This window comes from Pyrgilauda ruficollis, unplaced genomic scaffold, assembly GCF_017590135.1.
Source record: "Pyrgilauda ruficollis isolate IOZ18807 unplaced genomic scaffold, ASM1759013v1 scaffold11, whole genome shotgun sequence".
NCBI lineage: Eukaryota > Metazoa > Chordata > Aves > Passeriformes > Passeridae > Pyrgilauda > Pyrgilauda ruficollis.
Genome location: NW_024509210.1, coordinates 11,903,233 through 11,930,438, shown reverse-complemented (window position 1 = coordinate 11,930,438; position 27,206 = coordinate 11,903,233). Strand labels below are relative to the sequence as shown.

At 42.9% G+C, this 27,206-nt stretch overlaps 1 protein-coding gene across 5 annotated transcripts in view; it reads right to left on the bottom strand.

The window, feature by feature from the left end:
• The window catches only part of NDST2 (N-deacetylase and N-sulfotransferase 2), a 126,023-nt gene that overhangs the window by 13,000 nt on the left and 85,817 nt on the right, over nt 1-27,206 (bottom strand). For 2 of the 5 annotated variants that reach the window (XM_041476165.1, XM_041476196.1), the window contains 6 exons: nt 25,922-26,032; nt 10,954-12,350; nt 3,811-3,898; nt 3,496-3,650; nt 1,766-1,951; nt 1,250-1,378 (listed from right to left, as the gene is read on the bottom strand). In XM_041476165.1, coding sequence (XP_041332099.1) covers nt 1,250-1,378; nt 1,766-1,951; nt 3,496-3,650; nt 3,811-3,898; nt 10,954-11,946 — 1,551 coding nt within the window. In that variant the 5' untranslated portion in view covers nt 11,947-12,350; nt 25,922-26,032. The remainder of the gene's footprint in view (nt 1-1,249; nt 1,379-1,765; nt 1,952-3,495; nt 3,651-3,810; nt 3,899-10,953; nt 12,351-25,921; nt 26,033-27,206) is intronic. The other 3 variants (XM_041476175.1, XM_041476206.1, XM_041476185.1) reach the window with 2 other exon arrangements.

Here is a 27,206-nt window from a genome sequence, read left to right as displayed (position 1 = left end):
AGAGCCACTGGTGTTACATGAAAAAATCCCACAAACAAGTACTCAAGGACCGGCCCTGGTACTCCAGATTTCCCCCCTAGGAAACCAGCTAGAACTAACATACTTTCTCTCAGATCTGCCTGCATGGCTCCTTGTCCATACTCAGGCAATGGTGGAAAAGATGTGAGAGAAGGAAGGTGGTAGAAATGTGGAAGTCATGAGAAGAGATTAAGCATTATTATATTCAGGAGTAACTACAAAGACAGACGTTCTAAAATGATTGTATAAACTTTGCAAGGCAATGGCTATTCAGAGAAATGGAGGACAAGCATCTGTGGGTCAAGTCAGCTTTAGTAAGAAAGAAATTCAGGTGGGGAACTGAGAAAGTTACTGTATGAGCAAAAAGAGCAGCCTATCTTCCTGCTGCAGCTAATAAGCAGAAATAGGAATGTGATCTGTGACTGGAAAGGGTTACCAAACTTCATCTCTTGATTCTACCCATTCAGAATTTTCTAAAAATGACCAGTTTTTTTAGTGTCTCTTGCCTCCTAGTACACCATCCCAGCCTCAGTGGGAAGGGAGAAACTCATGTGATTTACAGTCCCCTCTCTAAGAAGGGACTGCAGGCTGTTGAAGGTCCTACATTTGCTTAGTGGTTTAACAGAACTGTCAAGTATTGAAAGAAAAGGAAACACCTCTGTTAGACCCATATCTCACAAAAAAGCCTTAGTGTAACAGCTATATCACAAAAGCAGAACACAGAAATAATTTCTAGTGTTTGCATACTGAAAGGAAGGGGAGAACACTTCATAATGAAAGCCGAGCAAAAGCAATTATTGTGAACAGAACTCATCAGCAAGTCAGGGGAGAAGCCAGCAGGAAGCAGATGTGCATGGAACAGAAAGAGCCAAGGCACATCTCACTTGTGATTCATGAAGACAGAGCAGCCCAGGTAACACCCCCTGTGCTGTGGCCCATGGTCAGCATGTCACCCTGGCTGGTTTCTGTCTGCTCAGGGTTGCAGCTCTCAACACACTCAATACTGATTCTCCCTTGGCAGCGTGTAAAACAAAGCACCATTAACCTGTAAGCACTTCCTTGGACCTCCATTTCACATCTCCTTAGCAAAACACTGGAGATACCCACACTGTGATGGGGATGACACAATCCCAACAATATCTAGTCCTTTCCCATATCAGGCACATAAGCTGGGACAGCTGTGTGTGACAGCCAGCTTTGTGTGACAAATTCCCCTTTCAGATGAACTTACTGGGTTCAGAAGCACCGTCAGGAAGAGTTCACCACCACGAATGCTCTTGTCCAACTCCTTTGAGCCACCAGGATATTCATTATAGAAGATAGTGTGAGTAAAAAGACCACAGGTCTGTCGAGGCAGAACCTGGCAATATCAGAAAAAAGCAAAGTTAGACAAGAGGCAGCAGCATCTGTGTGACAGTGAGTCAAAGCAGCACTTTATGGATCAATATAAAGAGTAAAGGGTGTAAGTGACATAGGCGCAGAGGACTCTTGCTATTCCTCTCAACCACTTAACTCATCACACTGCAAACAAGCCACTGGGATTTCAATTTAGTCTGGATGGGCTTGGTTTTGCTCTCCATTCATACTGACCCCTGAATTGTTCTGAGAAACACAGAACTGACCAAGTTTTATTTCTTTGCCTCACTTACTGATTTTGGAAACACTGGTGATATCAAGATTAATGTCTCTGATGCAGGTCATGAGAAGACCATTCCCTAGGCAGACAAGTGGGTTCTGCTGTGCTCACCATGATTCCATTATGGATGAATCCACGCCGGTACCGGGCAGGTCGTAGGTGTGGGTATTCCTCTGTGCTTGTTACTTGGATGCTCCAAACAGATTTCCATGCCTCATAGAGCTGTGTGTGGACAGGATAAACTCCAGAATGATGGGGGGCTACAGCATAGCCCAAGTCTGTGGGAATCCCATGCTCCTGGAAGTAGAATATACAGCTTGATAATTCGGTATTTAACTAATAGCCTTAATAAGGATCATATTTAGCAACAGCATCCAAATTGGAGCAAGATGACAGAGGAACATGAAAACTCTCTGGACTAGGAAACCTGAAATACTACTCGTACTTCTGGCTTTATGCATCTGTAGAAATAGAAGGGCGATTCTGTACCAACAAGGACTTTCAGCACTGGTAACAGCTGCTGTATGAATGGTGTTGTAGCTTGCAGCTGTGACAGATCAGATTAATTCAGAACCCTCAGGTAAGGCTCCCTAGTTACTACAAACTAATCAATGCTGTTAAGTGACACATCTCATTTCCAAAATGCCTAGATGTGAGTCACTAGAGAAGGAGAACAAAATTTCCTTAACTGATATAAAGAAAAGGAAGATGACTGGGATCTGTCTTGTCTCTAGCTATTCAAAGAAAAGCAGGCAAGGAGCAAGAGACTATTGCAGGTGAAGATATGGGGCCTGGTGCTACATTAAAATGACAGGAAATTTCTGAATTTCTTGGGTTTTAATTCCACTAAATGGTTCTGGTAACAGTATCAATGATGACAGCTCTGTCCTGGTGGTGTCTGACAAAACCAGAGCCCCTAAGCGAAGTAATAACCTTTTCTGACTGCTAGCCTGTTTTATGTTAAATATGTGTAATTGTGTTCTGTGCTTTCTCTCTCTTTGCAAAAGACTGCATTGTTATTTAACCAGGAAAAGGAGGAGCCTAAATTGTTTCTATAATGCTGTGACTGTGCTCTGCATTCATGATCATTCCTAATCTATGTATGTCACAGGAACACATGTGCTCTGCATTCATGATCATTCCTAATCTATGTATGTCACAGGAACACAGCAGCCTGTTATTCCCAAGGGGATTACCATCAAAAGAACCAGAGGTGAAGAGGACATTTCTTTTCAGTGAAACATGTATGCTATATTCAACTCAGAGCTGTAAGAACTAAACAGACATTGTTCCATCAATGCAGGATGTTCAAGGCTTCCCTCTCCTCTGCCAAAACCCAGGGAATTTCCTCTGTGCTTCCTAGATAAGTAACTTCCTTCAACATTGTGTGGAAGGCCAGAAGAAGGGCTGTTAGCAGACAGAACATTTTATACTACCAACCAGGTGACTTCCTTACAGAACCATACTAAATAAGGATGGAAAAGGAAATGCTTGCTCACTGCCAGAGTTTGTAAATTAATTGCATTTGGATGGCAATGCTACAAGTTCACACCTCAGGAAACAAGAGCCTTGGGATTTGCACCCTGGAATGTAGCACAGGTGCCTGGGGCCATGCAGGTGTTGGGAAACATTTCCCATGGAACAGGCAAGCATGTGAATGGCGTTTCTTACCTCAAGACAGCAGGAGCTACACATCAATTTGAACTTCCAGAACTGCCTTGCTTAAATGCAGCTGAGATACTAGACTAGTATTTGGGTTCAGTGTGGTCCAAACAGCTATTCCAGGAGAAAAATGTTTAAGGATTAGCACTGTAAAATAAATAAACTGCAATGCTCCCTACCACAGCAAACTGCTTGTTCAGCTTCATCTGCTCAGCCAACACAGTGACATTGTGGAAAAGATGAGGCTGCATGTGACTCCACATGTGAGGGAACCACCAGAACTCTTTCCTGTGCTTGAGCAGCATGTCATCCCCTTCATCTTCCTCATCTGTACCTACAGAAAGCAGAAAAGGAAATGCAAAATCAAAAGGCAGAAGAGGGGCTCAATGTTTAAAAGCAGTGGCTAATCCCCTTCCAACAGTCACGCTCTATCTACTGCATTACACACGACACACACCCCAAGGTGCTGAGACAAGGGAATGTCAGGGGCTTACCTGTGTGATAGAATTTCCCTGAGAAGCCCAGGTTGAAGGTGAAATTTGGGACTAAAGTTCTCAGCTTACTCTGAGTGCTCAGTAAAGCCTGTTTGAACAAAAGGAAAAAGAAATGTTCATATTCATATTTTTTCATCTGTAACATGTCTTTGTGTTCTACTGGTGCCCAGTTTGAGTCTGAAGAGGTATCACAGATGATGGGGCTTAGGCATTGTTTCCCTTGCACTGGAGCAGAGCAGGTAAGTGCTCCTCATACAGAGCCTTTACTTGAAGTACTTCTGCTGTACTAAATGATGCCTCTTTAAAACCAAGGTCAGATCATGCTCTCCACTTCAATGTGAGGGACCCAGAGTGTCTGTCCTAAGGCAAAAGGACAATAAATCTCACTTGAAAGCAATAGATTCTCTACACTTTACAGGTTCAGCCGCAATGCTCTCTTCCTCACCCATGTTGGCTGGGACTTGGCTAATGAAACTCTGCCCCTCCTCAGTCTATGTGCTAGTGAAAAGAAGGGTGGGGCAGCCTATGGTACATAGATGAAGGAAAAGAAGTCAATATCGTGAACAGTAACTAAGTGATCCAAAGGGAGGGGGCTTTTATTTAGAGAGGAAAGGTGGATTCTCAGAACTACCCATGCAACGAGTCCTGCCACAGCAGAGAGGTTTCCCTGACTTTGTGCTCCCTTGAAAGTGCCAAAATTTTGTAGCAGAAAAAGTTTCCTGGATTCTGGGAAGAAAACCTGGGAAAGCCAACATTCACAATCCTTGCATCTCCTACAGGTCCTCTTGCGCTCTCTTGTGATTACTTTAAATGTCCCAAGTCATTGCTTTTACCAAAGGGAAGGTGCCTTGTGCCACGAACCTCAGGGGCCAGCAGGGTACAGAGTAAGACAGCACACAGCCTTGGCAGAAAAACCCCAACCCCAGAGGCTCAGTGTGTCACAGACAAGTAGGACACAAATTAATTCTAGTCAAATTTCTTCTGTTGGAAAACAATAAAAAGAGAGCAGCTGTGAGATGAACACTCTGCTGCTACCTGTGTGCTTTGGGGAATTGTCACTGGTGCATCTCCCTCTGGGAGAATTCCCAATCAAACAGGGGATGGCAGGAGGGCTGTTGGCAGGTGACAGACTCAGTCCTTGTCTGGGCTATTTAGATTTTAATAGCTTTTCTCAGAAAGCAATGGATCCGTGGCTGTACCAAGGTGAAGGTGATGACCTCTCAACAGCAGACTTCAGTTGGATGTAATCACACAGGAAATATGGAATATAACTCTGGAGAAAGTACACAGACCTACCAAACTGTGTAGGGAAGATGGACAGATCTTCCTGCATCAGCTGCCCTTGCCCAAGCCCAAGGAGCACAGAACAGCACCGCAAGGTACCCTCACACAGCTCACACTCCATAGGTACTGTTTGGGTGCATCGCTCCCTCAGCAGTGAACGTGCACTTGCAAAGGCAGACTCTCATTCCATGGAGGTGCTTTGACACCACCTTCTTATGGATAACCTGACAAATCACTGCTGCCACTGATATATCACAATCAAACTAGTGTTAACCAAACACTGGTCATCACATTAATTTAAAAATGGCTTCTATAATTCACTTCAGTCACCCATTCACCTCAAACATATGCTGAGTGGTTTTACACTCAAGGCAGTGGTTTTACATTGCCACGGCAGGATGGGAACAGTACGGGAACATGGACAGATTACATGTGCAGTGTTACAAGACAAGCTCAATGCTTCCCTATGAGGGAACCAAGCTTTCAGACTTTTCCCTACAGACACACTTCACTGCCTGTTCCTCAATCCCACATCCACACAACACTGACACCAAATGCAGCCTGAGACAAATTTCAAAGATTTCAGCTTTTCCATGGCCACTTGCCTACCACATCTTTACCTCAGTCCCCACCCAAGAACAGTAATTTGATAAATGCAAGGCATGTGACATCTCCTAACACAAATACAGACAGTGCTTTTAAAAAGTGACATGCCAGCAAAACTGATGGCTGAAGCCTACTTTGCAGTACAAGACCCAGAACAGGCAATGGGACATAACCCAGCAAGACACTGGGACTCACCCCACACATCAGGGAGCACAGACTAAGAGCTGTGCATCTCTCCTTGGAAAAACATCTCTCTGTCCAGATGATGGTTTACAAGATCACTTCAAATTTGGGACCAACACATCACCCAGTAATTCAGACAGTAAAATGCCACTTTCTTTTCTTTCTCCAGAGCTGTCCCAAGCCCCAACATTTCCCTCTGCTGCCCTGAAAGGCACATCCAGTTCCCCAAGCTTGAGTAGGAAAGTGGTGGGAGGAAAGACAGCAGTTAAGAGGCTTAGCATTCCTCTGTACAGAAAGAGATTTAAAGCCTGGCTGGGGTTACCATGACAACACATCTGTCTGAGAATAAATCCCAAAAAGCCCTGCTCCAGCAGGCTGCAATCCTTTGTGTCTGGGGAGGGAACAGGGAGGAACTATGGGGGCGCCAGAAATTTAGAGACTATGGAGTCCTATGGAGTCCTGCTTTCTGGCAAGTTTATTGTTAATCGTGTGCCATCCCTCTGCTGATGCTGGCTCCATGTCACAGTCACAGCCGTAAGGTGGCACAGCACAGGTTTGAAGAAATGGCTTTCCCCTGAACAGGATAAAGGAGACTAAGGTGCCAATATGTGAACATTTGTTTCAATACCTTATGCATTCCATGTTCCCTGGTTCCACATTGGTTCCAAGAGGTCTGTTCAGCTGTAGTAAGGTGCAATAATGCAGGTGTGGGAACAGGCTGGAAGATGGCACTTCTCTCTGCACTCTCTTTCATAAAGTAAGATGAATATGATAGTACTAACCATATCTAATTTCAAGTGGTACTTCTTTTGTATCCATAATATGCTCTAAGACTCAAACAAAAGGCAATCAAGAGTTGTGGAGCAGGCTAGTCCTTAAGAGAGAAAACAGCCAGCCAGACGTGAACAGATCTTCATTTGTATATTTAAGAAGTTCAGTTGCTCACATGGGATGAGAGGGCTAGAATTTAAGCTATTTCCCACCTCTAAAAGGCAGACTTTATTCCCCTAAAAAACTGCCCCTCCATCCATCCAAGTATCTCTTTTTATCTGTTTTTATACTTTATTGTTATCTTTTATTTCAAAAAGCCGTCCAAGATACAAGCCTGCCAAGTAACTAGCCAGAACGGCCCCTGCCCCAGCTATGCTCCCTGCTAAAGCTCTGTCAGGCTCACCCCAGCAAGGCACGGATGGGGTCCCCAAAGAGATTCCCAGCACTGGCCACAGGAATTCTAAAACCACATCAAGGCCAGACCTCCTTCATGCTTGTCACAGTCTATCAGAGCATTCACTGCCAGGCACAACCTGTATTTTTGGAGGCCTTTAGTACTTAACTGTGGCAGCCATGCTGCAGGCCCAAGTGACAGAAAACCACATTCCAGAAAGGCACATTTTTGGACACAATGGTAAAAATGTCTAAGCTTCGCTCTGATGTTCAATGCCCACCATTTTTAAAAGGGCTTTTTAATAATATCAAATTACAATAAATATTTACTTCTAAGCAAATGTTAAGGGAAAACCATTTAAAATTGTGCCTTTTATTGCAGTACATTAAAAATCTGTATCTCACTGACAGATCTGCAAAGATTTCCTCAACTGTCACTACAAGCTCTTGATGTCATTCAAGGAAAATAAAATCTCTCATCATTCTAGGAGTGAGGAAAAAATCAGGGAAAGTCACAGCGCTCTGACTGTATTGGGAGCTTCTTTAGGGCCAAATCCTTTTCTAAGATAACAGGGTGTCCTTGGCATTGGAGTAATACAGGGCTAAATCTTAATGCAACTCTGCTTTTTAAGCTAAGAAATTTTTAACTTCCAGAAGTGTTTGCAGAGAATTTAGCTGTTCTACACAAACCCTAAACGTTACCTATCTCAGCTCCCTCTAACAAGAGGCAAAAGAAAATGGGGAAATAAGGCAGAGAGTCAGATGCCCAGAAAAGAAGAAAACATGACTCTAAGAAAACAATCCATGGGCAAATGAAGAGAAAGAGGTGATAAAAAAAAAGAGGAAGAAAGCTGAGTGCTTTTGCAGCCTCTTCTCAGTGCTCATGCAAATCATTCTAGGAACATGTGGCAGAAACACCCCAGGCAGTGTGCTCTTGAGAGCAGCTCCTGCAGTTTTCTTACCAGCCAGCAGTAGCACTGGCAGAGCTCAAAACAACACTGGCAAAAAAGAAAGTTCTCGTGGTACTGGTATGTCTACCTCCCCTGCAGTCTTAAAATCAGAGAGTTAAAAATTGCTGAGTACTTCAATTGCAGGTAAGATTGTCCTCTATGATTTAGAAAGGCAAGAGCTGGCTGACAGTCACCCTCACTAGGTTCTCTCTTCTGCACCCTCACCATTCATAATCCAAAATGAAATTACTGTCTTTGGGTTTCACTTAGCTTGCTCTCAGACTCACTTGCAGTGATTGTGCACTATTTATGCCCTTGCAGAGATTACCAGCAAAAGAGGCAAAAACTCATCTACTTAATCTTCTTTCCTCATACCTAAAGATGACCAGAAAGGATCACAAAATCCAGATCCTTTTGCATTAGAAATGGCTTGTCTTTGTTGGCCAGTTTCATGGAGGTTTGGTAAATTCCAAGGATTATGATTTTAGAAGAGACTGAATGTGGAATAAATTGAGAAGAGAAGGGATTCTCTGAGATTTAGTTTTGTTAATTATGTGCAGCTCAAATCTCTGGTAAACTCTACAAAGGAAAAACATTTTCTTTGTGCAACTTCCAACTATTCCACTTCTATTGAGGACTGCATGCTCCTGCTGCAGCCTTTCAGCAGAAACAGAAACTCAAGGGTTATCATCTTAAGTAAGAACAAGCACAATTCCTTTTTTTCTTGTTAAAGAAGAAAGCTATTCAGCTCTCCTTTAAGCATCACAAATAAAAACATTTCTCTTGTGTAAGACATACTATGGGCATGCATTTGATCAAATTATATTCAGTGCTTTCTTTTAATAGTCGTTTTGTCTGGGAAGGTCTCTGAATGTGGACCTGCATATGGCAAAGAGGGACAGCAGAGCCAATTTTATACCTTCACACAACATCCAGTCTTCAAACCACTACCCTGACCACTGTAATCTAAGCTTTGAGATAAGGAGCTGTGTGTTGAGATATCAGCCCTGAAACAGAGCTTTTATATGAAAGGCCAAAGAAAATGCCAGCTGTTCTGTTGCTATTATATCCCCTTCTCTCCCCATGGTGAGAGACTATCAACAAAGCCATGTAGTTATTTCTCGCTTTTAAAAAATAAAAATTCATTAACCTCACGTGGCTTTGCAATCAGAGAGCTTCTTTTAAATGGATAAATCTGGGTTTTATCTGCTTTGCCTGAGATTCTCTGCTTACTGATCACAGATTATTCCTCCGTTTCACCCTGTTAAAACCCAAACAAAGCATCTTTTGGAATAATCTTGTCTGGGATTGTTTTTAACATCACTAGAGCAGCCTTTGGTCCCAAGAGCTTTGGCCACCTATCCTGCCTTCTCACATGGGTCTGTAGCCTGCACAATCACGACAGGAGGTGAGAATCTCTGAATCTCTGCTGGTTTGGACTGGTGGGTGTAGGGCCTTCTTAGGACCAAGATAAGATTGTGATCCTTCACAAAATGAAAACAAGAAAAAAAAATTCTCTTTCAGAACATTTCAGCACTTCAAAGCACAGGGACATTGAAGTGAAATGAAGAAAATTTTAGCCTTTTCCTTAAATAAATACTACATACAAAACATAACATCTTGAAGTCCTAAAACCTTGGAGATGAACTAAGACATATGCTGCATGGATGCATAAAACATGTAGAAAAGGGGGCAAGACTCCTAGGGAGGTGGAAGAGGGCTCTTGGGAACATGCAACAGACAAGGTTTGGGTAAGGGGCCAAACCCATATAACACTATTCTTCTTACACCTTTGCCTCAAATATTTTGTGCCTGCAATGTAAGTTTAAAGGGTGCTTCACATTGAAGTTGTTTTAGAAACATGCTAAAGCAGTTGCTGTCACAAGCTTACCCCATCATGGCTGCTGCCATCCAGGACTCACCTGCGGGCAAGTGGTGAATGGGAATCCAGAGTATGTACCTATGGACAACCTCAGCACACCTGAGAAACAGGCAGTGCACCTCCCTCAATGGCTACAGACCACAACTGATGGGGAAGATACAAAGGGGAGTCCTTGGCTCCATGAAGCATCACATGCACATGGATCACAGAATTAACAGAATGCTTCATCATTATTTTCAAGGACACAGGGAATCAGAAGGAGCACTTAAGTTTGTTACCTTTTTCCTACCTTTTTTTATCTTTGCCTCAGTTCCCTCTCCTCCACAAAATCAGCCTCTTACCCATAACCTTTACTAATAGGTCACGGTATTATTGCAGGAACTGCCAAGGAAAGCAAACCACAGAGCTGGCATGTCTCTTTCTCAATCGTGAGGCCACAGAGATGGTTCTCATGAAGGCTTGGTCTGACCACGTTTCTCTGGTGAATTTGTTGATATTCCCTCAGGGATGAGAGTTGCTGGTGGCAGACGTGAGGAGGGTGCAAAGGGTAAGAGAAAACCCTTTCTTTCCCAATTTAGTTGTGTGTTGAAAAGCTAGATGGCTAAAATATAGACTGCATGAGTTTACACTGCACGGACTGGCCTACACTTTTATAATATAATATATACAGCTTACACATATCACAAATAATAATAAATACGTTCTTCTGTTCTGTTCTAACACAGCTTGCTTTTTCCTTTTGAACAGCAGAGTTTAAAGCTACAAATAGGCTGGTATAGGAAACCTGTATATACTTGTTCCTTACATCAAAGAGGAGACAGGATAGACCACCAGAGGCATCTTCCTCTTAAACTGAGAGAGGCCAGCTCCTAAAGTGCTCCGTTTAAACCAGCAAAACTGTTGAGAGCATCACACATGGTGCCTCAGCATTTTTGCAGGCTAATTCTCTGTATGAGTACGACTGGAGCAATCAATGCTTTCCCTCAAATTAAATGCCATTTTGACTTTCCCAGTACACCACACACAACAGAAATCTGTCTAGAACCTCTGGAGGTATCTACTCTAGGATTTTACCTCTACATCAGACACTTTCATGCGAGTGCCCTCTTTTCCCACAAATATATCATCGATGTCAACAAGTATATAGCGATCAAGCGTCAGACAGAGGCGTTTGCCAGTCAAGTAGGCAATGGCATCCACGAAAATGAGTTTGTGCAGCCAAAAATTGAGGTTATTGCCGAAGAGAACCCGCTGGATCCCATCATGCAGACCCAGGTCCTGCATCACTGTGGCATGCAATGCTTTATGAGTGGCCAGGTGAGGAATGGACTCCGAGGATTTCGTGCTGGCCAACAGCACTGGCTCATAGGTGCTGTGGTTTGACTGAAACACAGTCCAGTCATCACCAGGCAGAGGACCCTGCTCCACCTCATTAGCCCGGGTGACATAGAGCAGGGGAGCACTAGGATTGATGTGATAGTCCCGCAGCCCCAAGTTGGAATGTAGGAAAAGGGGGAAACCCTTGAGCTGTGCACTGAGCAAGCTGTTCTCATTAGCTTTGAAAAAGCCTATAATTCCCACTCCATACTCTACACAGTATTTGTCTAGCAGCTCTCGGTTCCAAGCATCTAGATTCACATATTTAAGGATGTTCTCATAGATAATTAGAGCATAGCGTCCTCTGTCTTTGTCTGTCAGGGTGGGCATATCCCCTTTGCCAGGGGCAATCTCTGTCCTGTATTTGAACCGGCTGGATTCCAGGATGGCCACTATTTCCTGCCCAAGCTGGGAGTAAATGCTTTCCACAAAGACGAGCACCACAGGATCTGTGCGCGAGGTGTCCACGGACTTCGTGAGCCTCCAGCTGGCTTGCGGTGGGATCAAGATACGGTGCTGGCTGCTGCAGTCACTGAAGGGCAGGGGTGGCGGCTCCTTGATTTTGGGACTGTTAGTGACGTAATAAGCCAGGATGCACATGGAGATCAGGCTGAAGGCAATGAGCAGCAGGATCAATCTGTGGAGCTCCAGCTGTCGCACGTGCCGCACCACTTTCCACAGCTGAATCATGGTGAGGCGGGCGGCTCACCCCCTCCTCACGCTCCGGACCTACGTCTCGCTTGCAATCTCCAGTGGCGCCGTGGCAGTGCCCAGCAGCAGCTCACAAAAAAGAAAGTGCAGCTGCAGAGAGAGAAAAAGCTAAAGCAAACAGCTACAAGGCGAGACTCCCAGAGATCTGCCATTTATCTCAGGTAACCATGGCCCTCAATTCCCATCGCTCTTTTGTGTGCTTCCTCGGGCTCCTCTCCTCTCACTCAGAAGTCTCTGGGAAGAATAAGGTTTCCAGAATCTTGTCTCCAGTAGCAAATCAGTCTGGCATTCTGTGCACAAGCAGTTTTAGCTCAGCCTTCCCATGTGTCCTGTTTCTCATTTAGGTGTTTCACATTCACATGATGGCACCTTCTCTTTGCATCCTGCAATTTAAAAAGAAAAAGTCAATTTTCAGTATGACTCTAGCATTTAACAGGCTTGAGATGAAATGGCAGGACTAGAGGGTGATAGGGTGGCAGCATCACTTGCCATCAGTAGGTCTGGTCCCGGGGAAGTGTCACATCCCATTTGTGTGGCAGCATGACAGAACAACCAAACAGCATTTGGAAGAAAGGTCCTGATAGTGCACAGCAATTCAACATTCACTTCGGGTGGGATTCTCACACACTACAGCAAACAGAGCCAAGTACCTGGTCTTCCCCCAGCCCTCTACAAGCCACTGAACAGAAAACACAAAACCCTTTTATTCTAGCCTATATTTCAAAGCTAACAAGAGGAGGAGAGAGCACTCTCTGCAAGGCTATCCCTATTTGTCCTGGGAACTCACTTTCTTCCAGACGTCACAAAATACAGCTCTGGAGAGGCATCATCCCTCAGGCAGCACAGAGGGCGGGGGACACAGGCTCCCACACACTGCACATTTAATAAAGGCTGCCAAATGATTCAGTGGCAGTTGGAGATGAAACATCCACTGAAACCTTCATCACCTTCTCTCATATGCCACTGAAGAACATGAAGCCAGTTTTAAATCACCAACAGTAAAAAATAAATTTGGGTTGGTCTCAAATACATGAAAGCCTCTTGTTACGAAGTTCTGTCACCTCCTGCTTTGTGTTCATGGCAGCAGACTATTTCACTGTATGTTGCTATGTTTCCAGGAAAAATGCCTAACAAAGCCAACAAAGAACAAATAATCCAAAACAAACACCAGGGAGAAGAACTAAATTTCTCCTTTGTTTAAAAATAAAGTAAAACTCACAATGGAGTCTTCTCTCTCCCACCAGCAGAGTGACCTGCCCATAGCAATATCCTGGTGCCTTTCCTGGAACACAAGCACATTTTTGGGGCACACCTGCTGCCTCTCCCAGAACAATGCAAGAGCACCTTCAAGGCCAGATGTTGCTTATCGAATCAGTCATGCTCATGGTGACTTCTCTGTAAAAATTAAACCACCTTTTTTCTTTAAAACACTTTTTTAGTGACCCCCCCGCAACTCCTGCAGATGTGCTCCACCACATACAGACCCTCTAACCACCCACTCAACTGGCACAGCTTGCAACACCAGGAGACATCAGAAAGCAATGGCAAATAATATTACTAAAAGAGGTCTTCATCCTTTCTCCATTCCTTCTATTTTTGAGTTTTCTGTTACTACCATTCTGATATAACAAAGACTATGAGAAGACTAGTTTGTGTATGAGTTTAAGGCATACATAAGTTTCTTATCCAGGGGTTTTTAACAACCAGCTCCACCAGAAAAGGAACTACTTGTGAGACAGATGCTTATTTCGTAATGTGTATTGCTAGACGGAAAAAAGTCCTTCTGAGTCAGGTAAAAGATCAGTTCATAGATGAGGCCAAAAGTCCCACTCTAAAGACTCCCACCAGGCTGCTTTCCAAACTGTTGGTGCAGTGTGAAGCAGAGACAAAAACCACAAACAGATTTTATATGAAGAGATATAATACTGCTAACTTTATGACAGCAGATGGAAGAGAGTCAGAGTGCTCTTTACACAAGCCTTATGTTGATCATTAAGTATTACCTCAAACAATGCCTCTGCTGTAAGCTCAGCCGAGCAGGGACTGGTTTGTGTAGTGCACAATGAAACCATAGCCCTGATGAGGTTTTCAGAATAGCTGTAGACTATCAATATAAAGTATATCACACAAATAATTTTCCACTGGAAAAACTGAGAAACAGCAAAACTTACTGAGGGTTGCACTGCAACACAGCAGATGGATCAGGACTTTTGGTAAAATTATCCTTACTCCCAAGATTCCAAATGGATTGGGGTCTCCATTCCCAAGTGGCCCTCTGTAATGACAGAGCTGGCTTTGGAAATCCAGCTCAGCTGGCAACAATAAGCTGCGTTTTCTTCATCACAGACAACTTATGATCTTTCAGTTTTGTCTCTACATACTGTTAACTTTTTACTGGAAAAAGGACAGGGGAGAGAAGGTGAGAAATAACTATGTGAAGATGTAAAAACCAGAAATTGTATAGTTTTTTCTTTTTCTTGCTACTGAATTTGAATATATGATTCCCTGGACAGAGTATAGAACATGACTTTTCAAGTCCAGTTCAGTCCCTGTAATACACCAGGAATTCAAGTGTATCAGCATAGTACCCAAAAACATGTGCAACCTTCCAAAAGCAGCCAGGAAAACAGCCTTTCCACCTCCATAACAAGCCCTTCCCATCTCACTGACTCCAATGGGAAGACCCCAATGTTACCACCTTCCTGCCTGGCATTGCAGCTTCAAAGCTGCAGAGAGGCAGAAGCCAGCAGAGGCAGAATTCAGCAGGGCAGAGAGAGGTAATAGAGAAACATACAAAGAATGCTGTAGCTTTTTTATGAGGTGAATTCCTTGTAAGACAGAGTAATACACGGCTCCATGCATATCACAATGCTGCAGGTATGAGAAGTGATCTTCATTCTACTCCTGTGCAACAAATTCATGCTGAACAGCCCACTCAGATTCCAATAATAGTCAATTTTGATAGAGAAACCTGAGAATTCCAAGTTATTGCCTTCCCAAATAACTCACTTTTGCTTTTCAATCCCACCAAATAAAACAGAAACATGAAAACTATTTTGGAATTAAAGATCCACTATCTTAACATGTATTAGACACAAAGTTGTTTTTGCAGGAGAAAATAACGTAAAGAGGAATTCAGGAGCCTAAGTGTTACTTCTATGAATTTCCAAGCAAGTGTTTCTGGGGTAGAATTTGTAATCTAAACATCAGGGTAATGGTAAGAAAATCAAGACAATGTTGATTTATGCAAAAGCCTGGCAAGGTTCTACTTTTACAACTCTTTATCCCCAAAGCATCAACACGGAAAACACTTCCCTGGTTGGACTCATTCATCTCTCCAACTTAATTTTAACTTTTGAACTGGCTCTGTTTTATAAAGAACTGCAGCTTCAGTTTCCCAGTTATCAGTTTGAAGATGAAAATCACAGGACAACTGGATTATTCCATAGAATAAGAATGAAACCAGAGTTTAAGCTAGGCTGCCACACCTGCAGTGCCCAGCTGAGGGGCATCAGGGAGAAGAGCCCCCTTTGCGGGGCACTTCTGAATCACAGCAGTGTTTTGATAACAATGATTCCATTCAAGCCTCTAGAGAAGCTCCCAAACAAGCCCCCATTTGTTACAAGGGTGAGCTCAAAAAAGCAAAATAAAAAAAAAAAAAAAAGGCCTGTATCAGATTGCTGCTCAAGAATCTGTCAGCTCCGATCTCTTTAACAAGGCTTCACAGCCAGAGGGCACGCCAGCTGGCACGGGATGCATTTCTTTCTTTGGGGACTGCATCAGCTGGTTTAGGTTCAAACTAAAAGAGAAAAAAAGCAACAAACAAATACACTGAACAAAATTTATATTACAAGGTGAGAGAACTGTCAGAAACCAGTCATACCCGAAAAGCTGAGAAATATCTCTTCTGGAGAAAGAAAAGAAAAGAAAAGAAATAATTACAGTGAAAATTATTCCCTCTTAAAGGAAAAGTAAATACCTGTGTCCTCTTTTGACATCAAACTCCTGGGAATCTAACACCACAAAAAAAACAGGTCTCTAGATAAATTGAGGTCCACTCTGAACTCCTGCCAGTACTGCCTCAGTGTGAATTGAGGGAGGTGGCAGTCAGAATGCACAGCAAAAACGTTCAGAGGTCCAAGGACGCAGGCTCAGCAGGCACCCATCCTGCCAGAAAAGCATCTCTAGATCAGAGAGCATCAGCTGTAAGGTCAGATATCCCACAGATCACCAGCATTAAGACAAAGGCTTCATCAAACTTAGATGTTCTGTTTCCTAATGATATACAGTGTTAATGTGAAACATAAACTGCTTTTTGAATTATCATCTGCTAAACCACACAGCAACTGGTGTGATACGAAAGCAAGATAACAACCCTAACCCTGTGGTTTTAACATCTGATCTCCAGATATTTCCAGTGCTTGGAAATGACTGTGGGAGATCAGTACAAATGCTCAGGATCAGCACTTACCCAAAACCACTGACCAGAATATGAGTATTTGGAGCTTCTGGTACATTCATGCCAAGGCACATGGAAGATACTGGGTATCATCTGACACCTTTATCAAGAACTGTCAGTGCATTCCTAGCTGAGCTACAGAAGGCCTTACCACCCAAACCCCAGTGTCACCAGTACATTTCCCCAGCCCTTTTCATTATTCATAATATAATCTCTCTGTCTGGAATGCACAGCAGCAAGATCTTGCCTTTGTCCACAATAGCTCTATTTCAGAGGTCTCTTCTGCACTTCCTGTGAGATGGTTGTTGCCTTGGGCCCCAGAGAGACTGCAGTAATTGAGTTACACAGTAATCAGAGAAGGAATCTGATTGATTTTCCAACCCATTCCACTTTAGTGGTGTCATCAAGACACAAAATTCCTCATTAGTCTGCTCCACTCTAAACACCACAGCCCCTCTCTTTGTTAGTGGTGGTATCTGTATACCAGACCTCCAGGTAGAGCCTCTCTCTCACAAAGGTGGGGAACCTGGCAGTAGTGTCAGCAAAAGAATTAGCAGAAAGCTCAGGAGAATGATTGCTGCTTGTATTTAACATATTGGGTAAAAAACTCTTGTGAAAATACAGCGACATTGCAATGAAATTTCTATGCTCATTTTTGGGCTCTGGCCATATGTTTCAGCTAACATGTACTGCCAGTCAAATCCCGCCATGAGAGACTGCCTAAGGAATACAAAATCCAGATCAAAGACGCAAGAAACACTAATGGTGCCCATGCTGCTCTGACAGTTAGGGCTGCAGCCTCCAGCCAGCTCTGTGTTTTGCTTGGGCAAGTCCCCATGCAGGGAAAAGCCTCTCAGTACAGACCTGTGCTGAGCCAGAAAGCTGCCAGCTGGCCAGCAGGCTTGACATGTGCCAGTCTGATGTAAGAGGAGAAGACCTGTGTGACGAAGTAATAATTATTTTAATTCTTTTATTACCACCCCTAGACAGGTAAGTATCTTCACACCTTCTGCAAGAGCAACAAACTGCAGTCCATGCTAAACAGATCTGCATGCACTCCTCTCATCCCAGCCTGGTGGAAACCCAACTGCAGCTGTGAATTTACCCTTGTGCCAGTGCAATGAAGTCTGAAGACAACATGAAGGCAGAGATCTTGGAGAGGCCGGCTCCAGGCGAGCTTTGCAGAGGGCTGCACAGAGATCCCAGGACTCCGAGGTTCTTGGTGTTTGGGTACATAATAGATACCTTTGTTTGCAGCAGATCTTTGTTCCCTTGCTCTTTTACATTACAAAAAGAAATAAACGATAGGTTTACTCCTTCACATGCCAGTGACAGTGGCATGGCCCAGCATTGCCTATTAGCAACCTTCCCCTGAACACAAAAAAGTCCTCCTCATAAGAGCTTCCAGGAAATTTCGTTTTCAGCTCCCTGCATTCTCCCCATCATAGTACACTCACTGCTTAGGGTCATTACAACTGACGTTATTTTCCAAAGCAAGGGAATTTCAGACTTCTACACTAGGGTATTCCCTCAAGTTAAATGTCAGAACCACAAGCCTCAACAAGTTTCACAGACTCAGCATAGGACGAATTTGGGAAAGGAAAACACTTTGTTGTCTTGTATTTTCAGCCTGCTTAAAGAGTGGATCTGCAAATAAGGAATCTGAAGAATTGTTAAAAAAACAAAATTTCAGCCTTCAGCAGTCACTGATGCTGCTTGATAGAAATAATATGTAGCTTGGCAGCAGCACACCTCTACTGAAATGAAAAGGAAAGACAACAGGTACTGTAGCAGTGCAAGTGCTCACACAAATCAGGGCTTTCCACCAGCTAAGGGGAAAGCAGATCTGTGCAGCAGATCTTTGTTCCCTTGCTCTTTTACATTACAAAAAGAAATAAACGATAGGTTTACTCCTTCACATGCCAGTGACAGTGGCATGGTCCAGCAGTGCCTGTTAGCAACAGTCCCTTCCCCTGAAAACAAAAAGTCCTCCTCATAAGAGCTCTGGGAATGCACAGGTCTCTGTAATGCAACTGCTCACCAGAGAGAGAAGACACTTTCCTCAGATATAACCGAAAGGAAGTCTCCATTGCTTCATTTCACATATTACTGACCCTTTCAAGTCTAGGGATCAGGCCTCCAGAAGCAGTTTCATTCTGGCCATACCTCTCCTGTTTTGTGCCTTTCCTGACACATAATTCTGTGCCCACTCTGACCCTAACCCTTTTCCCACAGCAGGGGATAATTAGACAGCAGCTCCTCTCTGCACCCAGACACGCAGAGCTGTGGGACAGAGAGCTAGAGACAGTGCAGGCTAGAGCCTTGCAACACAAAGGCAGTCCAAGCTGCTCTACAATCCCCCCAGGTGGAAAGCAAATTCTTCAGTCACCCAAAAGGAAGGGAATACACCATCTTCAGCCTCCTGCTTTCATCAGGAATCAACACGTATGCTCTATCATGGCAGAACATCTCCAGCTTAGCTGTGGGAACAGGAAATAGATGCAGTTCCTTCCGCATTAGACATGGACAAGAATCACATTTCCATTCTCTCATGCTCCTTGCTTATCACAATTCAGATCAACTATTCTGCTGCAGAAAGCAAAACGTCTTTTCTGGTGATTTCTCCTAAGTAACTTAATCAAGTGGGGAAATACAGTCAAACTGGCAAACCCAAGAAAATTCAGCGTCAGTTAGAGTCGGAGTGTTTTAATATAGAATGTATATTATGAAAGTTTATCTGTAATTGTTATGAAAGCAGCCTAACCATTCTTCCTATGAGGACTTAGAAAATTTCACCTTAATTAACAAGAGGCTGATCTTCTATACTCAGTTGCTGCCTCCTGTCACATAACACATAGGAGATAATCTTTTACAATCAATTTTATCTAGGAACATATGACATTAGGGAACAGGTGACACTGAAAGTTTATCCAAACGGACACCAGAAGAAAGCTCTAAGTATGATCTATCAAATCTTAAAACCTCAGGAAAGCTATTGAGCTCAGCTGTTCTGGTGTATTTGCACTAAAATTCAGGGTCAGAATCTCCTGGGTTTATAAAAGAACATGTTCCCCAGCTGTGTACAGCAGTGCCCTCCTCACAAAATCTCCACCCAGCGCAACGTTTATGGCATATCTTCCAGCCTTTGCAGCATCTAATTATCCAGTTCTCTTAGTGTGATTGAAATAAGTGTATCTCCTGGACTCAGAAAACAAAATATTTGCATTTCTGCTGGCTTGTCTATTGCAAGACAGCTCTTGACACAATGCGACTCTTGTTGGAAAAAAAAAAAAAAAAGAAAAGAAAGAGCCAAAAGTGATATAAGCAAACTACAAATCTGGCCAGGCAAAAATAGTTAAAAAAAAAAAAACAATGGGAAGAAAAGTAAAATGAGTGAAAAAGGCATGAAGATTATCCAGGCTGGGTGAGACAATGGTTTGGAGGCCTGGTTTTTATAAGACAGGAGCAAATCCAAGGTGCTCTACTGCCCTCTCCAAGCCTTCACAGCCATCTGGGCAATGAAAAGTCATTATCTGCTTTTTCACAAGCATTATGGCAGACACAGGTCTCAATGGGGGCACTGCACCCACCAACAGCCTCTGAATACCCTGACCAGCTTCCACTTCCTGAGCTGTGAGCTGCACCTGAGATTAGGCCAGGCCCAAACCGTGCTACAAGTATGCTCTGCCTTGCTGACCTGACTGACCATCGTGCACTCACCTGGTGACCGGAGTCCAGGCTGAACCTGGCACCCATCACTGCCTGCCTCTGTAGCTGTGCTCTTTGGGTGCTGCTGCTGAGGACGCTGCCTGTGGCAGCAGAGGGTGGATGGAGCCCCTGCACGGTGGGGCGAGGCAGCTCCAGCCCAGTGCAGCCCTTATGGCCTTGACAGACCCCTCAGCAGCTTCACACACTGTTACTTTTCCATAGATAAAGGATGCGTAAGAGACAGGAGGGCAGAGACTGCTAGAGAAACAGGGTGATAAGAAGCTGTGACTATTGTTAGACTTCCCTGTCTTAGTGTGGGTGGGATTATTTAATTTTCTCTCAAACCATCTGTGTTTGCAATTGTTACAAAATCGCAGGCAATGCACACTTATTTCCATACCTTACACTATGCCATGCTCACTACATAAACAACAATCATTTCAACCCCACACCTTCTGCTTCCCCTTGTTTCTACCTTGTTTTTAGGTAATCAACTCACAAAAAAGAAACTCTTTTGAAAAGACATACATCTCAAAGATATTAATTTTAAACTGCACTGTAATTACATGGCACTAGCTTTTAGTCTTTCTCCCATTCTCTAGACTTAATTACTAGAGTGGGTGCTATACTCTTACATTTTTAATTAGTCAACTGTTTACAAGTAGGATTTTTTCTGCTATGAAGTACTGCATCCTTAAAATATTCATTCATGCAGAATTAAGTCCAGGACCTCATTAACATCTTAATTAACAGTACCCAGGACAACTCAGGAAAAAAGCTGCCATATTTACAATCAAATCTACCCTCTGATAAAACTGAAGTTTTGTCAGGAAAGCTCAGGAGTTTTGAGCAAAATATAGATCTCTAATTTGGACGACAGCTGAAGTAAAACTGATCTGGGTATTGAAAACTGCAAGGTGTCCAATTATAGGTTTTGTAGAATAACTCTGCTATCTTGAGGACTCTTCCCCCAAATTTACAGATAGTAGTAAAATGCCCAATGAAATGCAATCCATTACTGAAAACTGGATTAATTTATTATTATTAACATGGAAACTGATTATGTGTTGGAAGCATGAAATTTTTTTCCATGAAGAAATGAAATATTAAGTTTACTTATAGTTTCTGATAATGAAAAAAAACATGTTTAACCTTTGAGTCAAAATCATGGAGTTCGTCTGTGCCATTTTGCAAGTTTTTATAAGTATTTACAGGATAAAACAATTATGAAACTATTTCTGTTTCACATGTAGCAGTAAGAGACAAGGACAGATGATATCAGAAGTAGGACTTAAGAAAAAAGAAGCATTCAGAACACGATTGATTATGAAACTTAGTCTAACACAACATTAATGTTTTCAGGGATTCTTTGGCTTTCTTAATAAATTTTCAGCTTAATTCAAATAGGTGAACTGAAAACAGGAAATCACAATTTTTCTTCAAAAAAAATCAGTGATCCAATTGCCTTATCTTAGTTGGAATAGAAAGAAGAGAATTCTCAGAAAAGAAAAACTCTCTCCAAGTAGAAATGTGCATCTGCCTGTCTGGTGAAGTCTTCAGTAGGACAGAGAGTACATTTCTTTTAGTCTAGTCTGGTACAGCATATTCAGTCTGTAAAATGCATTGCAGAAAGCACAGCAACTTGATCCACCACTTGCATACAACAACATAATCACTTACCAACATGTATTTCTCCTAGTATGCTGGGTCTTGTGCTTGTTTTTGTGGAAAGATTTGTTCCACAGAGAAACAAAATGGTTTAAAAACAGTAAGCAGATCCATCTCATGCCTGCCTCTGTGAGCTTGTCCATGCTACGGAATAACAGCCATGGCAGCATGATCACCACTGCAGTGAAGCTGTGCAATGACAGGAGTACTGCTGAGCACCACCAGGTTTGCCCAGAGCCCTGTGTTTCCTACTTTCAATTCCTTTTCAATTCAATTTCAATTTCAATTCAGGTTGATCAACACAGCTGAACTTTGCCTATACAGACAGGCAAGCTGATAGCACTTGCTGTAATACAGACACTACTCCCCACAACCTGGCAACTACTTTAAGATAAAATGTGGCTGCTCTTTAACAGCACACAGAAAATAGCAAACTGTGTAAAAAATTCTGCACTCAAAATGAGAAGAGGAATTTATTACTAACCACTGTATGAAGATCTAATGCAAACAATGCTCGAAATAGTGGCAAATACACTCCTTTATCTTGCCATACGTACTATCTCGCATTAAGAAACATGACCCAGAACAGCAGATATAAGAAAGGAAGGCTACAAAAGACAGACAATTAGTCAAGTAAAAAACATGGGAATGATTGCTGGAAGAAAAAGGTTCACAAGAGCAGAGAAAGGGAGGGAGGGTTTGGCAGCAGAGACTGGGAAACTGTCCCAGGAATAGGAGGCAGCATGAAACAAAATGCAAAACATAACCCTAACACTAGGCAGAGCAGTAAAAGCAGCCATGGGCTAAGGCTGGTGCCAAGCAGAAAGGTGGGGTGGGAGCCATGTTGTGACAGTTCTGTGTTCCCCTTGGCATGCCTTTTGCAGCTGCAGTGTGCCTGGAACTCTGGACTTTGTGGTTTTCAGAACCCTAACTCTAGGTGTAGCCCTAACCCTAGGCAGAGCAGTAAAAGCAGCCTTGGGCTAAGGCTGGTTCCAAGGAAAAAGCTGTGGAGGAAGCCACGTTTTGACAGTTTTGTGCTCCCCTTGGCATGCCTTTTGCAGCTGCAGTGTGCCTGGAGCCCTGGGCTTTGAGGTTTTCAAAACCCTAACCCTAGGGAGTAGGAGGAAGAGATAACTGGAGGAATGCACAGCGTGTCAGAGGGGAGTAAGAGAAAATGACAGCTCACATTGCTTAAGGAGGCAGAAACGTAGTGCCTAAAGACAGAATTTTCCTAAGACATTAGGGCTAGCTTCCCTGCATTAAAAAAAAAAAAAAACCATAGTTTCTCTAATAACCAAAACAAGCATGGTTTAAAAGGCTTAACAATTCACCTTCAAAGACAAATTCCACCAGAAACAGGGCAGCATGCTTACAGCTTATGCATTTAATGCTGATAGAGGAGGGCTCATACAGTCTGGATCTCTGAAATTCACCCTGTCACACAATATTCCAGACACACTGCAACATTACTGCATCCATAGCCTGACTAAAGGCACTACTGGTTTGCTCATGGAAAACCTAACACGCTTGCTGTACCCGCTGCATTCATCCCTTTCCTTTGTCCAGAACAAAGCGTTCTGGAGCAATGGAAGGCCAGAGCTACATTATGGCACTAAAGTTGCCTCAACTACATTCCAACAGTGCTTTCTGCCCTTTCAATTGTCAACTGTGTCCCACATAGAGACAAAAGTGGTATTAGCTAGCTGACAGCTAGAGAGATTACCTGCATTAAAGAATAATCCCAAGAAACATTATAAATGCTGAAATTTCATCATTAATTTTGAAATCCCAAATTCAAATGTGCTAATTGATCTCACTGAAGTAACAGATAGTTTAGAGTTTTCAGATCACTTAACACTGTATCTTGTGCATGGATGTGATGGGAGAGAAACAACTGCATTTTGTATTCAAGTAATTCAAACTCAACTTTGCAGCAACACTATTACTAAATAATTAATGCTTTCTCACAGCCTCAGATTAGATTAAAACTGTACTTCCAGACATGATGTTTTCCTCCTTTTTCTACTCAATAGTGCTGAAAATAAGAGAGCAAAGGCAGTCTGGATCCCAACTCTGAAGTTTTCTACCTTATTCATTGCAGACAAAACACAAGAAAAAATAATGTTTAGCTAGACAGCAACTTCGAAGAGTTATGCTACTAAAATATATATAATGATAAACATATTTTAAAATTTTACACATTAATTTTAGAAATAAAATACTGAAATTAATTTTAACTCTAATGATTTGGTCTACTTAACTCTCACATAATTAATTTGGTAGCTAGAATATAGAATATAGAATTATAGAACACAGAATTACAGCTAGAATATAGAATATAGCCACCATATTTCTGTATGGTATATAGAAATATAAAGGTTAAACTTTTATGGAAGACATGCTGTTTTCTTATACAACAAAGAAATGAAGACTGTAAAATTCAGTCTTCATTATGAATCTGGGTTAGTCTTTCTGCAGTAATTTGAAATGCTTTGACTTTGTCCCCACTCTCCTGTGAAGTGCTAAGTGACTTGCAGAATATCTGTGATTGCAAGTGTTAACAGAAAGCACATTCAGAGGACCTGCTGACATCTTGGTACCTATAGCAAGAATCCTGCCCCAGTGGTTTCCTGTTTATTTTTGCCTGTATTCCCCACTGCTTGCCTGAATTTTTCCAACCAATTCAGTTGACACGACCAGGCAGCATCATGAGGCAGCTGCCTGCCACTGGATGCAACCCAGCCTCCTCCCTGTTTGCCAGGTGCCAGCTTTGCTGCCTCTCAGCTGAGAGGGGCATGGAGAACTGTGCAAATTCACCAGTATCACCCCACCCCTCCCAGGAGAGCAGACCTGAACACCATTCTCTTCCTCAGCCACACAAGGTGGCAGTTTGACAAATGCATTGGTCATTTCAGCTTCAGGACACCCAGGGACATGGCCCTTGGTCTCAAGCCCTGGTGTCCCTGTGCTCAGCCAGGTTGTCCCCAGGCAGCAGTGCCACAGGCCGTGGGTAAGGGTTATCAAGTTTTCTGCTACCCTCACTCAGCTCCTCCTCAGAGTTAGGACAGGGTGGCTGTTTTCTAATTCCTGCATACATAAACTAAGGACCCAATTTTTGTCCTCTCATCTGAATGCCAATTTCCCAAAGCATTCAGAGAGAGGAAGACTCCACAGATGAGCTACAGGCAAGGATCCTGTGTTCAAGAGACCAACATTAGGAGCTGCCAGAGAAACTTCAGTGCCCTGTTTGGTTTCTGTCTTTCTATTCTTGCAGGGTTAGAAGAACAAAAGGACAAGCAGCATTATCACAGGAGATGAGACAGGGTGGGACATTAAAATCTTAAATTTGTCTTTGTGCACTGGTCCGCAAACAGCAGAAATGGGTTCAAACAATCTTTGAGACAGTAAGAATTCTTTATGTACTCTCTGGGAGCGAGCCAGACATCATCCTAAATGCTAGGGAATTCAAGGGTAAGGCTGACTTCAGTCCTTTACTCCACTTTTACCGTGATGTGGTTACACATTCCGGAACTCCATCCGGAAAATGGGAATCACATTACAAAAAGATGCTGAGCATCAATGCCTGTACAGCACTTTGTGAATGTATGAGAATGAATTGGTATCCTGGTGTTACCTGGGTAAAACAAAAGCTTCAAAACACACAAGGGTGGGATTACCACCACTTGCTGCTCCACTGCAAACATTCCAGGGAACCAGATCTGAGACAGACAGAACGTCAAAAATTCTCCATGAGTTCTCAAAGAGCAGAAGGACTGTAACTCAGCTTGGTTTGCTGACAACATAAAGGCTGCTCCATGGAAGGGGTGAAAATTCTCTTCCCCTCCACTGCATTTTCCAGGCTCTCATATATTTCTTTTCCTTCACTGCTGTGATTTGCATTGAAACAGGAATCACATTCATTCAACAAGAGCCACCTTGGAGGTTAAACTACAGGTAGTGACATTTAATTTATTGAAAAGGGGGAAGACAAAGTTTATTCTGGGTCAAACTGCTTATATAAAGAATCACCTTAGACTCTGCAAATACTCTGCTAAGAATACAAATAAAGAGAACATATATGAGTCCTCTCATATGTTTTTATGGGAGAGTTCCACTTACCCCACAATGCTAAACAGAGTAGTCCACCAACTGATGTAACATCTGCAGGAAGAATCAATGCCATGAATGCTTCCACCTCAGAAGAAACACTTTATCTTCTACCCTCTGCTCCTTATAGAAATACAAACCAAACAATCTATCAGTGGGAGACTCTGGAGGTTTGTATTATGTGCTCTCCCACACTCCCCATCCCTCTTCCCAGGAAGACTCTTTGGCCTTTACACAAATATATTCTGCATTTGAATTTTCAGTATAAAAATAATTTACTTATTCTGAAATGAAGCACACAATATAGAGCGGTCACTAAGCACCACAAAAAGGCTGAAAAGCCATAACACACTAAAGCAGAGAGAGGTAAATGTTTCCATTTGGGTTTTTTTCAGTTCCAAAAAGGAGGGTCTCTGCATAATCTCAGCTCATATAAGGGGTATGAAAAAGCAAGACTATACTATGTTCACACAATAGCTAACGTCACAGCCTTTTGTTTGGAAGAAGGCATCACATTGACTGAAAGCAGCTTTTCAAATAGAAAGCTACAAAACCAAATTCCTTTGAGGAATATTTTGCATTAAAAATGGCTTCATACTTGCAGCAAAATATTCCAGCACCAGCCATATTCCAAGAACAATGTGTGCTCCCTCTCCACAAGCCCCTGGGCCGGGCTTGCTGACTCTATAGTGAGTTTGTTATTGCCCTAAGAGAGCATTAGATAATGAAGAGCTCAGAGTTTTCCTTTCACTTCATGCCTGGGCTCATCATAATGTGTGCAAGCAGGCTTAGTCTGCAGACCTTCCTTCTTTACATCTTCCCCCTCTTATTTTCCAGCAACCCAACATTTTTTACAAATGAGCACTACCAAGTGTCTCTTTTGAAACAAGGTTAAGAAATCACCTTTTTAGAATGTTGCAGAGAACAAGATACAGCTCCCAGCTTTCAAACATAAGTGAATGCTTTTACTACTGCACCAGGTGACTCCACCATGAAGCATCAGAAAATAGGCACCCCACAGAGTGATAACTACTCTAATACCTGCTCCTGTCCAGCTCTGCTCTACAAGTGGCACTTCATCCTGCTGGAAGAAAAATTCAGCAAGGTCCAGGTGTGAAAGGAGGTACAGCAACAGGGACATGTCTATATATACCCAAGTGGTAACACCAGGCTGAACAGAGGCCTTGCAATGTGAGCTTAACTGTGCCTTGAGGCAAACAGCTGCTGAATTCCTGAAACGCCTCTGACATACTGCAGCATCGTACTGTGCCTAACATGGTTCTTGCACAGGAAGGAC